Raw genomic sequence first — 14,725 nt, forward strand, 5'->3', positions numbered from 1 at the left:
GAGTAGAAAATATATCTGTTAGAACAGAAATTGAAAAGATATTTATTTTCTCTCATTGTAGAGAAATATAAAGGCAGAGCATGTGTCTCAATAGAAGGGAGCAGAATAAGGCTTTCTGCATCTGAAGTCAGTCCAGGCTTGAAGCATACAGGCTGGTCTAGTCCTTTGGTCTTAGCTATTAGGAGTTTGTACAAAAGACATACATCCACTGAGTAACAGTTAAATCCAATCTTGTTTTGAAACTTTAACCATTAAAGTTTAAAAAGAACTTGCAGTTTTGAAACAAAATAACTAGAGCTGCACAGGATGATTCTTTATAACCAGCTGTAAGTACATTTCTAGGTGATCCCATGATATTCTCTGTGAGCTTAGGGAAATATACACACACATGCACTTTGTGAGAACACTTGTACATTAATTTAAAAAATCATTAATAGCTTTTGTAAAAGGAGAAAAAAATCTTTTAAAAAATAAATGGTGGCATTTTGACTGCATGTTTTTTAGGATAAAAATTATTCTGTAATCAATGCTGATTTGTACCAGAGGAGTAATCGTGGGATAGGCATTCATCACAAACTTCTGAACATTCAGTATGACTGGGCTATATATCCATAAAAGGAATGAGGTTGTTGAGATGGTGAAATCTACCCAATACATTACCACAAAGAAAGCCACCAGCAGCAAAATGATCTGGGTGGCCCTTTTCTCAGGGGACACTCTCAGGTGATTGATGCTATGAAGATGCTTGCATTGCCTCTGATGTCTGCACAAGATAATCACCATGTATACACTTGTGGTCAGCATGACTCCTACGAGAAACACATCTCTGGCAGTTGTCACTGTTAAAATCAGTCCTCTGATGATGGAGTTCATGGGTAAGAGTGAGCAGTATTTAGTGGCCTTTATTTGATTGAGCTCACTCACATTGGTAAACGCACCAACATAGAAGATTTGGTTACTACTGAAGGACAAATTGAAAGACCATATACATAAGAGAGCATATATCATGTATTTTTTTAGGTTCTGTTTAAATTTTGCCAACAAAGAGGTATTGGGACTGATAGTGACAGCCTGGAACACACTCAGGAGGCAGGTGATGCAGATAGAGAGGCTTCTCATCACTCTGCTGATGTAAAAAGTTGCCTTACATTTGATGTCATTCTCAATGTTCAGTGTCTCAAATAAATCTGTAAGCCAAATGTCCCCTCCACTGAGGAACATCATTATGTGAACGAAGGTCAGTTGACAGGAGATCATGTCTGTAGGTTTAGGTCTGTGCCATAGGATTATAAAAATGTAGAAAAAAAGAAGAATCATATTGGATAATACTCCAAGTCCAGCTTGAAAATAAAAGACATTTTTGAGTGAGAACATAAGTGGAGAGTGTATTCATCATAAGAGCATAGTGGAAGTTTATTTCATATCTGAAAAAATAATAAAGCATACATAATGTGTGTGATACAGTGACTATTATCACACTATTTTCCACATTATTCTTGAATAGCCTGTCTCATTAATCTTGATTTTCAGACAGTACATCAGAGCTTACATTCCTATGTCTTCCATGAATCTGCTACATATATTGAAACTTATATATAATAAATAAGATTGCAATCATATATTCACCGAATGATGACCATCTAGCCCTGTATTACATTTGAGTCTCGTGCCTTAGAAATCCAATCCTATTTAATTAACTGCCTTATTTCATAGTTAGTATCTAAACTGTAGTGATAAGCACAGAATGTTAATCACATTCCTACAGAAAAATAAGTAATACATAAATCTGGAAAATATTCTCTAAAGAAACCCAATATGTTAGGTGATGCTTTCTCATATTCTATAATTTTACTGTGCTCTAGTGTGTAATCATCCACACTTTGATTCGTAATTCAAATGCAATGACAGTGATACTTTATTGTAATCTCATTAGTTTAATCAACAAAATATCTTTCTTGCTCCATTTGCTTTTGTGTTCCATTTTCAAGGATATCATATATCCCCACAATTTGAATTAACGAGATAAATAAAGTTGGAAACCATTAGTTTACTTTGCACACCCTATGGCCAATGTTTGAGGTTCTAAATGGCACTAGGCTTCACTGACATTAGATTTCATCCCATCACCTTTCTGAAACTTAAGGTTTCTCATAAACCCCAGATGCTAAGATAAGTAGTGCTTTTCATGTAGATTTGAAGGTGCAGTATAATTAGTTAATAGAATGTGTAGTTATGGCCTCTCATAAATCCATCTTGATATTTTACCTACCTACCTTTTTCTTCTGTATTTATTCCCATCCACACTCTGAGAAGCCACTCTTTTCCTAGTTCACTGATAAGATCATTTGTACCCTGATATACTGCTCTCTGTTGCTTCCATCCCACCCCTATATCATCAGTGCTCCATTTTTACTTTACTGGTTTCTGTAATTTCTATGTACTATATACATCTCCCCAAATCAGAAAACGTGGAACACTAAGAAAAATATTATTATCTACACAGAATAACATTAACTCACCAAAGATGATCAGATAGTGATTCTGTTTGTATATTTCTATTTCAAAACATATTCCTTCCCATGTATTAGAAAACAAGGTCCTCAGTGTTAACATACATTATCAGAATCCACACACTTTTCACACTTTCACTCAACAGTTTTATGCTTAGTGCCTGTGTTAGTTATATGATCTGATAGCCATGATTAATTTATTATTGAATTATCTTAATTCATTACATTAAATCACCTTGTCATAGAGAAATCAAAAATGACTACAATGAATCAGAACCAGAAAGAAATACAGAGATAGAAATGAAGAAGAACCTGAGACAATGAAGGTCCAGACTCAAAGGATAATCCAGGTCAAAGGGAGACCTCAAGGCCTGACATTATTAGAGGCTACGGAGCACTCACAAGAAGGAGCCTATTTTGACTGCCTCCAAAAGAATGAATGAGCAGCTGAAAGAGTCAGATACAGATATTTGCACTCAACCAATATATAGAAGCTGCTGCTCTTTTTGCTTGAATTAAGGAAAAGCTGGAAGAAGCTCAGGAAGAGGGTGACCTGTAGAAGGACCAGCACTCTCAAGTAACCTAGATACCTCTCTCAGACCATGGATCACAAACCAGGCACCATACACTAGCTGATATATGGCCCCCAGTACATGTACAGCAGAAGTTTAGTTGTGTTTAGTCAGAGAAAATGCACCTAACCCTCAAGAGACTACAGGCCCCAGAGAGTTTAGAGGTCTTCTGGGGTATGTCTTGTCAAGTTATCCTTGTTGAGATGGGAAGACAGGTATGGCATTTGGAAGAATCAGGAAGTAGACTGCGAGAGGAAAAATCAGTAGTGTAAATATAAATAAATAAACAAACAAACTAGATACAGTGAACGAAATAGAAGAGAGATTAGAAAGAGCCTCAAATACATAGGCACAGAGTAAATTTTCCTGATCACAACACCAGTGCCTCTAATCTAATATCAAGAATCGACAACTAAAAGGTCATAAAATTGTAAAGCTTCTGTAATGAAAAATATACTGACAATAGAACAAAAAACTGCAACCAACAGATTTGGAAAAGAACTGTACCTATTCTACATCTGTTAGAGGGTTAATATCTAATATATACAAATATCTCAAGAAGTTAGTCTCCAAGAATCAAAAAGCCCATTAAAATCAAAAGTATCATTTTCATTTCAAGCTTCACCACTTTTTGTAAATAATATAAAAGCTGTGTGACTTCTCAGAGAGCACATAAACTGAATATGTGACCTTCAGTTGACAAATGAAATTGTTGGCTGGTGTACTGTTTTTTGTCAGCAACACAAACACATTTTTAGAAATATCTGAAAGAGAAAAACCTTGGCATCAAAATAATTTTCAAAGAATTTTATAAAATACAGAATGCCAGCAAGAATACTTAATGGTTTTCAATAAAGTAGTAATTCATACCACCACCCTGATAGTATATGAAATTTTAAATGTATGAATTCTTATTTGGAAATTAAAATTAGCACAGGCATAACTGGAAACACACAGATGTTGAGCAGAACATTATAAGCTCAGTTGAAAGCCAGTTTGTTAAGATGAGGCAGCAGCAGGAGGAATGTCACTGCAGAGACTGTTGGGAAGCAGTCATACCCAAAGTTCATCACAGGTTCCATGACCACTGATGTGAGTTTGGCAAAGATATGAATGTTCACTGGAAATCTGTCTGAGTGTGTGTATCTGTGTATGTGTGCATGCTTGATTGTGTGTGTGTATGTGTATATGCTTGATTGTGTGTGTGTTTGTGTGTGTGTGTGTGTGTGTGTGTATGTGTGTGTGTGTGTGTGTGTGTGTGTGTGTGTTCTCTGCACAAGACAGGAGAAATAAGGGAGATAGAGAGTAAAAGGAAGAGGGACAAGAGAGTGGGGGAATAAAGAAGGGAAGAAAGGAAGGAAGGAGAAAAGGAGGAAGGGAGGGAGGAAAGGGCAGAAGGAGGAGGAGAGAGAGATTACTGAATTATGATGTCTTAGAATAGATCACAGGTATAGTGTGTCCTGGTGCTGCTACTGTTTATTACTAATTAATATGTTTAGATCACTTTAGTGAAAAACTGAGAGTCACATCCAATATGTTTATAAAATGAAAGGAACATGAAGAAAACTGAAGGTATGTTCTTTGTTTTCTGCATGACCAGGTCAGATTCACCATTGTCAAGCCTATGGCACTAGTGCAGACATTTAAAACTAAATCATTCAAAACAAACTTAAAATTCTGTAATCCTTGCAAACATAAACTCATGTTTCTGACAACTGTTTTTTATGGCATTAATACTCTGACCCAGGGAGTTAATGAGGGTTACTGGCATTATTTTGTTCCATTTCAATGACAATAATGTTATAAATTTACATTCTCACGGACAGATAGCAGACAGGCAGGGAAACAGACAGACAGAGAGAGAAAAGATCTTAACCAAAATCAGACTGACTTTAATCAAACCTACAATTTGCCTGCCTTAGTTTTCAAAGTGCTGGAATCTTAGGTTTCTGCCACCACATCTTTCTGCATGTTCTATTTTAATCTACTCCAAACATTAGGAACTGATATTCCAGAAAAATAAAAATTTACTTATGATATTGGTACCTAAGCTTAAATTACTTGGCCAGGTGTGAGTGTGTGTTTGTGTGTGTATGTGTGTATGTATGTCTGTGTGTGTGTGTGTGCAACTGTTAAAAGACACCTTAGTAATTATACTTTAAATGATTTCATACTATTAAATAATTGCAAATATATCTCTCACTGCCGAAAAAAAAGCTTACTCAATATTATTTATCCTCAGTGCTACAAATTCAATTTAAAAAACCTGAAATAAGAAAAGTGAATTCATTTTAATAAAATAACAAAAACTTCTACTAAAATTTATACTTCTAAAAAGGAAACAAATATTTAACAAAAATTGAAATTTCCTAATATTTCAAAGTGACTACAAAATGTCTGCTTTTATAAAAAGTTTTTATTAATAAAATCATTAAAATAGATTAAACAAATCTATGTAAAACATTTAAAACTTGTATGAGGCTAAGAGGGTTTTATACTCTAAAATGTCATTAACTGAAACTTTACTAACAAGTCATCAGTATATGCAAATCTAACACACAAGAAAATTACTTGAAAAACTATAGTAGATAACCTTTATTGTATATTCATGATTTGTGTTTTATTTATTAAAATCATATAATCATTAACTTGAGAAAAGTGTAAAATGAAAAATACAAAACACAATTTTAAAGCATCAATAATATAAACAGACCCCTGAAAAATAATAAGGGGCTGTAATTTGGTTTTCACCCTCTACAACACCTCCAGTGTTACAGGGATAGAAATATAACAGTTGGCCATACCTAGATGGACCCAGGATATTAGAATTCTTAGAGCACAAACTCAGTGCAATCCTTTGTCACATAGGCTCCTTAAATGTTGAAGTGGAATTACTTATAAAAAGTAATGATATTTTCATTTCATGAAAAGTATCTTCTTTTGCCTATTGGCTTTTCCTATTGATCTTTTGTCTAGGCCCTGTCTACTGTCATATATAGAAGAGATTAAACTTAGTAAAGTCAATGTTCTTTTATTAATCATTACACTGACAATCTTGTGTCTGCAAGCATATCTGGTTTAATTATGAGTTAATATAACTCAAAAGCAAAACTGTATACAGAAAATTCTCTACTCATTTATTACAGAATCCTGCTTTGTTCTAACAGCTACTGCTCTCACTATAATGAAGAGAATAAAAATTTAAAAAATAAAAATATAAACAAAAAGAAAACAAAGGTCCACTCACCTTCTGGGCCTCCCATAAACATCCTTGTAGACTGAGGCCCTAAGAAGTAGTTATAAGGAAAAAATGCCATCAGCACTTCTCCCTCTAGACCCACAGTTATCATGTTATCTGAAGAAGGCACTTCTGACCTTGACATTGTTACAAAGTTGTGCCATCAAATGGAAAAGTGAACTTCCTTAATTTTAGGAAAACAATAGGGTGGAAACAGCTGAGCTCTGGCTTTCTCCTGTGTGAGATACTCTCTGCAGGCCATAACTGGGTGTGTGTGTGGATTAACTGAATTCAGTTCTTGTGAACAAAACAGAAGTAAGAATAATAAAGCCCAATTTATAAGAAATACAAAAACAATTTAGATTCCCCAAGTATTCACCCCATTTTAAATGCATTTTTAGTGCCTTTCATACCTACATGACACTGGCTTTATTGTTTTACCTAAAAATCAACAGCTCCTTGAGAAAATTAGGACAGTATCACCTCCTCTAAACACGCTAATATTAAAGTATTTTTCTTAAAGAGCTCAAAGCAAAGACATAATATAAATGTATTTTCTGTCCCAGTGTAGGGGAATGCCAGGGAAGAAAGGATGAAGGGAGTGGGTATGTGAGTGGGTGAAGAAGCATCCACATAGAGGCAGGGGGAGAAGAGAAAGGGAGGGGGAGGGTGGATATGATAGAAAGATTCCAGTGGTGAAACCTGGAAAGGAGATAATATTCTAAATTTAAATATAAAATATAAATAAAAAATAAGAAAAATAGATAATATAACACTTCTTATATACAGGATAAAATACAAAAACCACATATAGGCCTTAGTCAAAATACAAAACCTAATACACCTACATAAGGAAAGTCCTAGAAAGATTATTGACATACCTAAACATAGTGAAGGAAATTTAAAGTAAGCCCATATTCAATAGTAACTCAAATGAAGAGATAATTTTTGCAATTCCACTAACATCAGAAAGAACACAGGAATGTCAGTATTTTCCAAAACTATTCAATATACTACTAGAAGTCTTAATAGAGAAAAAATAACTGAGAAGGTTAAGGAGACACAAATAGGAAAGTAATCAAGTGTCTGTATTTTCACATGTTCTGATAGAGTTGTGTCTATTTCTGGTTGTCAATTTGACTACATCTGAAATTAACTAAAATTTAAATCACTGGAAATGCCTGTGTGTGAGTTTATATTATTTACATCATTTGAAATGGAAGTTCCACTTCTGGATGTTTGAGGCAGGAAGATTCACCATTATTCTGGATCACTTCTTCTTCTGGAAGGTTATTTTAAAAATATGGGGAAAAAAAGGATGCGTGCATTTTCATTGCCTGATTGCTCTTGTTCTTGCTAGCAAGTCCATTATTTTACTGGAATTAGAGTGTACAGCTTCAGGAGTCAGGCATATACTGAAACTACATGAGACACCCAGCTTCATAAGATGAACAACTGCTGGGTTGTTGGACATTGAGTTGATACACAGCCATTGTTGAATTAAATAGACCACAGCCTGTAAGCCATTATAATAATTCTCCTTTATATGTAGATAGAGATTCATTCTATAGATTCTGTTTCTCTAGACAACACTGACAAATTCAGGTAGTACACTATTCTGAGGTTCGAATTGGAAATCTTACAAGACCACTTGAAGAAGACTTATGAAGGCAGTTATCAATGCAAAAGCAAGTGTAATTTTATTGTTCCAACATTTTGTGGTCACCTGCTTTAAGAGTCAGGTGACCCTGACCAGATTCTAACAGGGAGTTACATACATTTTAAATAATTAGGGCAGATTTTGAACAATTGGGGCAGAATTTGAATAATGCTAACTAAACAGGGTACTATGCACTTTTGGTGGAACCAAACATCCTTCAAATTTACTCAGTGTACCAATCAGGACTTTCTAAGGGGTGTCAGTTGGAAATCACAGTGGGCTTAGTTTTATAGTTTGGCTTGGAGCTACTCCAAAAACTAAACTAGCTCTCTTGTTCCTTCATGGAAAGGAAGGGCTCTTGTGCTTGGAGGTTTGTGGTAGAATTTTTACACTGGCCTTAGATTGACCCCAACTTTGACTCTGTCACTGTATGACTCTAATACAGTGGTTCTCTGCCTTCCTAATGCCATGAATCTTTAGCACCATTCTGTCTCTTGTGGAGACACCAAGCTGGAAAACTCTTTTCCATTTCTACTTCATGAATGTACTTTTGCTACTGTTATGAATGACAAGGTAAATGTCTGATATTTCTGATGGTCATATGCAACACCAACCAAAAAGAGAGCACAGGCTAGACCTAGTCTTCCCCCTATGTACATTATGTAGCAGATGACCAGCTTATTCTTTATGTGGGTTCTCCAAGAACTAGAGTAGGGCCTGTTCCTGAGCTTGTTGCCTGCCTGCCCATGGATTTAGAGCCCCTAAATGGGGAGCCTTTGTGGCCTCAGTGGGAGAGGATGTGCTTTGTTTCCAAGTGACTTTATGTGCTGGGTATTTGTATTTATTATATATTAATCTGTAACAAAATTTGTGAGCTATAATAGTATTTTATAAAATAAAAATTTAAAACTTAAATTTTAAAAAAAAGAAAATCCTGGACTAACGTCATACAGACCCTACGATAACATAAATGCCAGCCCAGGTTACTATATCCAGCAAAACTCTCAATTACCGTAGATGGAGAAACCAAAATATTCCAGGAAAAAAAACAAATTTACACAATACCTGTTTACAAATACAGCCCTACCAAAAAAAAAGAAAAAATAGATGAAAACTCCACTACAAAGAAAGAAACTGTGGCGCCTGCACCACTAACAGCTAGTCCAACACAGCTGCTCAAAGCCTGAGGGTTTGAGAAGACACAACTCAATTATTCATGTTAACAGAAAAAGCTGCTTTACTCCAAACTCCAATTCCTTCAACTCCAACTCCAACTGGCTTAAGCTCTCCATTATATACACTTGCAAAAGTAATTTTAAAGGAAATATGCAAATTCTCTAGCTGCTGTTAAAGGCTACAGCCACTAGGGTGAAGTCTATATCCTGAGGTAGAAAAAAGCAGGAGCAGGAACAGGAACAGGTGAGGGGTTGGCTTAGGTCTGGGCCAATTTGTATTACAAAGGAAGGCGTGTTGTTTTCCCAAAGTCAAGACATGCAAGTGAGCAGTTCAGATAACCCTTAGGAAGTTGAGCAGAACTCCCAACATTTCCCCCAAAATTATTTTTAAAATTAGGGACATGTCATAGGCACCCATGGATGTCAGCACTTGCCTTACCCATCTTTGAAAAGCCCACACAGGCCCCTGTAGACTCTCTGTCTTAGGTCAACAAGCACCCCTGTGGGTTTTCCCATCTCTGGCCACCTAATTTATTCATGCTCCATTGAGCTAGAGCTGTAGGGTTACTTAGTGCTAGTCTCTCAGCAGAGAACTTGGCTTCAGGCTTGTCTGTTGCTTAAGGAACATAAGGAAAGGTAGACGCTAAGGCTGCTTTAAAGGCTAATATGCCCAGAGCATGTACTAGCCCAGTCTTATGAGCCTCTTGAACCACAACTAGTTGTTCCTGTAACAGAACCAATTTAATTCAAATTTAAAATTCCCAATTGAATGCATATCCAATTAAATGAATGATTTCAAATTATCTTAAGTGGAGAAGGCCTCGGCCACTTTTCCTAAAAATTCCATCAAACAGCTGTGGCAATAAGGTGAAGAGAGGCAATCTCAAAAATCCGCAGGTACAAAAATCAGCTGCTGAAACAGCATTAATAACAGCTGCAGTAAAAATCCTCCTGGTGCAGTCAAGAATCAGTTGATTCCCTCCAGTTTGCTCCACAGGCACAGGTGCAGGTGCAGATCCTGGGGTTCTCGTCACCGCTGCAAGGTCTCCACTCCCCCAGCAGATTTCCTCTCAATAGAGGTCCTGGAGAGGCAGCATGGGCTCGAATGTACCCTACAAATATAGAAATTTTTCTTTGCAAAATTAAGGTCTGTAATTTCAATAAGTGGTCAAGAAATGCTGCACAGAGAAAATATAAGTGGCAGTTTCTAAAGGTGGCAAAATTTGAGCAACATGGTTACTATCAGTATAAATATTTAGAGTTTCTTCAGGGAACCTCTGCAAAGCAAATTGCACAGCCATAATTTCAGCCATTTGAGCAGATTTAACGATTACTTGATAGGTCTAATGAATCTCTTCAGATACTACAGAAGCAAAAACATTAGAGGATCCATCTGTAAAAACTAACCTAGCATGGGGAAGAGGAATAGAGAAAAGCACCTTAGGAAACACAATGGGATGCTCTTTGAAAAAAAATTAAGCCAGTTTATTAGCAGGATAGTGGTTATCAAGTTTACACATAGTACTGCATAAAAATATAGCCCAAACTATATGGGTTTGTGCTAAAAAGCATACTTACACTTTGGTATAAGGTTTAATGATAACTTCTGGCTCTTTCCCAAAGGTCTATACTGCTAATTTTTGTGCTTTAAAAATTAATAACAGCTTGGGGGTAAGAAACAACAATTTTCGAAGGTAAGGCTTGTAATGTAACCATTAAGTAGGTCTTTGCTGTCAAACTCTCCTGTTGAAGTATGATCATATGGAAATAATAATTGTAAATGCATTGAACAATGTATAGATTTCAAATGAGCTCTTTCCAATGCTTTTTGAACCTTTTGCAAACAATCTCTGGCTTCAGTAGCAAATTGTCTATCAGAGATGGTATCAGCGTTACTCTTAAGAACACCAAACAGAGGCACAAGTGTCCAAAGAATATACACTTTTAGTTGCTTCTCCAGTTAAAGCAGTTGCAACTAGAAATCCTTAGAAGGTGTTAATATTCAAATAAATATTTAAATTTTCTAACATCAAAAATGTGAGTAAAATCAATTTGCCATAATGGGTTAGGTGCAAATCCTCGAGGGTTAAAACCATCATGTGGTATAAGAAACTGAAGACATTTAGGACAAATCTTAACAATCTGACAAGTACAATCTCTAGAAATTTCAAATTGTCCTCTCAGAACATTAAATATTTTGATGGCAAAAATGAGATTATAATCTGCATGGTATAAAAATCTGCTATGGCATTGCCTTTACTAAGGGACCCAATATCTCTTAAATATTGTATAAGATATGGGATAGTATGTTCTCTCCAATTAAGTTGTATTTGTATAAACAATTGCAAAAACTCAAGATTTAGCAAGATCTAAAAACAGAACAATTTCAAGCAATTGCAAACCATAAGCTGTATATCTTGGCTAACAGTATATAAATTTAAAGTTTAACTGATTTTTTAACATTTAAAAACAGTGACTACAGCACATAATCTAATAATCTATGCTGCAGCAGGCAGAAATTCAAGAGAATGAACATGTGATCCAATTGTATATATTGCTTTCTCATAGATGAACCATCTAAAAATATAGCAGCTGCATTATCTATGGGCTGCATACATAAATTTACAGGAAATATAAAAGCATGCATAGAGAAAATAACTTTAACAACTTGTCTATTGAATAATGATTTATCAATTTTCAATTGTGCCTGAAAAGTTTGCACATGAAATAAGTCAAACATCAGTATTGAGCAATAAGCAATTTAATTGCTGTTTGAACCACAACCAATAATAGTGAAGACTTCAACAACCAACTCTCACCAAAGGACAGATGTTTGAAGCAGAAACTGAACAGACACATCAAAAATCTAACAAAACTTATGAACAGAATGGATTAAACAGAATAGAATATTTCATCCTGAAACAAAAAAAATTATACCTTTTTTTAGCACCTCATGACACCTTCTCCAAAACTGACAATATAGTCAGTAACAAACCAGGCTTCAACAAATACAAGAACATCAAAATAATACCATGCATCCTATCAGATCATTATGAACTGAGGCTGGTCTGCAATAACAACAAAAACTATAAAACCCCCACATATATATGGAAACTAAACAATGCTCTCCTCAGTCATGGCATGGTCAAGGAAGAAATAAAAAACAAGTCAAAGATTTTTTTGATTTAACACAAAAGAGGCACATAATACTAAAATTTATGGGATACAGCAAAAGAAGTGCTAAGAGGAAACTCATAGCTCTGAGCACCTTCAAAGAGAAGCTGGAAAGAGCATACACTAACAGTTTGACAGCACACGGGAAAGCTCTAAAATAAAAAGAAGCACATACACACAAGAGGATCTGATGGCAGGAAATAATCAAACTTGGAGCTAAAATCAACCAAATAGAAACAAAAAGAACTACACAAAGAATCAACAAAACCAACAGCTGGTTCTTTGAGACAGTCAACAAAATTGATAAACTCTTAGCCAGACTAACTAGAGGGCACAAAGAGAGTATTCAAATTAACAAAATCAGAAATGAAAGGGGAGACATAATAACAGAAACTGAGAAAATTCAAGAAAAAATCAGATTCTTCTACAAAAGCCTATACTCAGTAAAACTGAAAAATCTAGAGGCAATGGACAATTTTCTAGATAGATACCAGGTATCAAATTAAATATGGATCAGATAAACCATCTAAATGGAACCATAAATCTTAAAGAATATAAACAGTCATTAAAAGTCTCCCGAACAAAAAATAAAATAAAATAATAAATAAAAATGAAAAAAAAGCTCAGGACCTTTTGGGTTTAGTGCAGAACTCTAACAGACTGTCATAGTAGACCTAATACCAATACTCGCCAAACTATTCCACAAAATAGAAACAGAGGGAACACTATCCAAGTCATTCTTTGAAGCCAAAATTACGCTCATTCCTAAACCACACAAAGACCCTACAAAGAGAATTTTAGACCAATTTTCCTCATGAACATTGATGTAAAAATACTCAATAAAATTCTTGCAAACCAAGTTCAAGAACATATCAAACTGATCTTTCAACATGATCACATAGGCTTCATCCCTAGGATACAGATATAGTTTAACATACAGAAATCCATCAATATCATCCACTATATAAAAAAAAAAACTCAAAAAAAAAAAAAACCACATGATCATCTCTCCAGATGCAGAGAAAGCATCAGATATAATTAAAACCCAACTTCATGTTAAAAAGTCTTGGAAAGGTCAGGAATTCAAGGCTCATACTTAAACATAGTTAAAGCAATATAGAACAAATAGCCAACATCAACATAAATGTTGAAAAACTTGAAGCAATCCCACTAAAATCAGGGACTAGACAAGGCTGCCCACTGCCCCTCTACCTGTTCAATGGAGTATTGAAAGTCCTGGCCAGAGCAATTAGACAACAAAAGAAAGGGATACAAATTGGAAAAGAAAAATTTTAAATATCACTGTTTACCAGTGGAATAATAAGTATTATTATTATTAAGTGACCCTAAAAACTCCAGCAGAAAACTTTTACAGATGATAAACAACTTCACAAAAGAGTCTGGAAATAAAATCAACTCTAACAAATCAGTAGCCTTTCTCTACTTGAAGGGCAAACATGCTGACAAAGAAATTAGGGAAAAGATGCCCTTCACAATAATGACAAGCAATATGAAATATCTTGGTGTGACCCTAACTAAGCAAGTAAAAGATCTGTATAACAAGAACTTCAAATGTCTGAAGAAAAAAATTGAAGATCTCAGAAGATGGAAAGATCTCCCATGCTCATGGATCAGAAGGATCAACATTGTAAAAATGGCCATCTCACCAAAAGTAATATACAGATTCAATGAATTCCCCATCAAAATTCTAACTCAATTCTTCATGGAGTTGGAAAGAGCAACTTGCAAATTCATCTGGAATAACAAAACTATGGATAGCAAAATCTATTCCCAATAACAAGAAAACTTCTGCGGTAATCACCATCCCTGACCTCAAGCTGTATTAAAGATCAATTGTGTTAAAACCCACATAGTATTGGTACAGACATAGGAAGGTAGATCAATGGAACAAAATACAAGATCCAGAAATTAACTTTCACACATATGGTCACTTGATTTTTGACAAAGTAGCTAAAAACATTCAGTGAAAAAAGGACAGCCTCTTCAACAAATGGTGCTAACTCAACTGGCAGTTAGCATGCAAAAGAATGCAAATCAATCCTTTCTTATCCCCTTGTACAAAGCTCAAGTGAAAGTGAATCAAAGATATCCACATAAAACCAGGTACAATAAAACTATTAGAGGAGAAACTGGGGGGAAAGGGTAGAACAAACAGTCACGGGGGACATTTTCCTGAACAGAAGACAAATGGCCTATTCTCCAAGATCAAGAATGGACAAATGGGACATCATGAAATGACAAAGTTTCTGTAAGGCTGAGGACACTGTCAAGAAAGCAAAATGGCAGCCAACAGATTGAGAAAAGATCTTTACCAATCCTACATCTAAGAGAGGGCTGATATCCAATATGTACAAAAAACTCTCAGGAAATTAGAT

General features: G+C 35.3%; 1 protein-coding gene across 1 annotated transcript; it reads right to left on the reverse strand.

Moving 5' to 3' along the window:
* Positions 1-414: 414 nt before the first annotated feature.
* Positions 415-1,374, reverse strand: LOC308432580 (vomeronasal type-1 receptor 90-like; the record flags this gene model as incomplete). Its single annotated transcript, XM_080932369.1, has 1 exon — positions 415-1,374. The coding sequence occupies one exon, from the start codon at positions 1,372-1,374 to the stop codon at positions 415-417; it is 960 nt and encodes a 319-aa protein (XP_080788495.1).
* Positions 1,375-14,725: the final 13,351 nt, after the last annotated feature.

Source organism: Micromys minutus (assembly GCF_963924665.1).
Source record: "Micromys minutus genome assembly, chromosome: 18".
In the NCBI taxonomy this organism is placed as follows: Eukaryota; Metazoa; Chordata; class Mammalia; order Rodentia; family Muridae; genus Micromys; species Micromys minutus.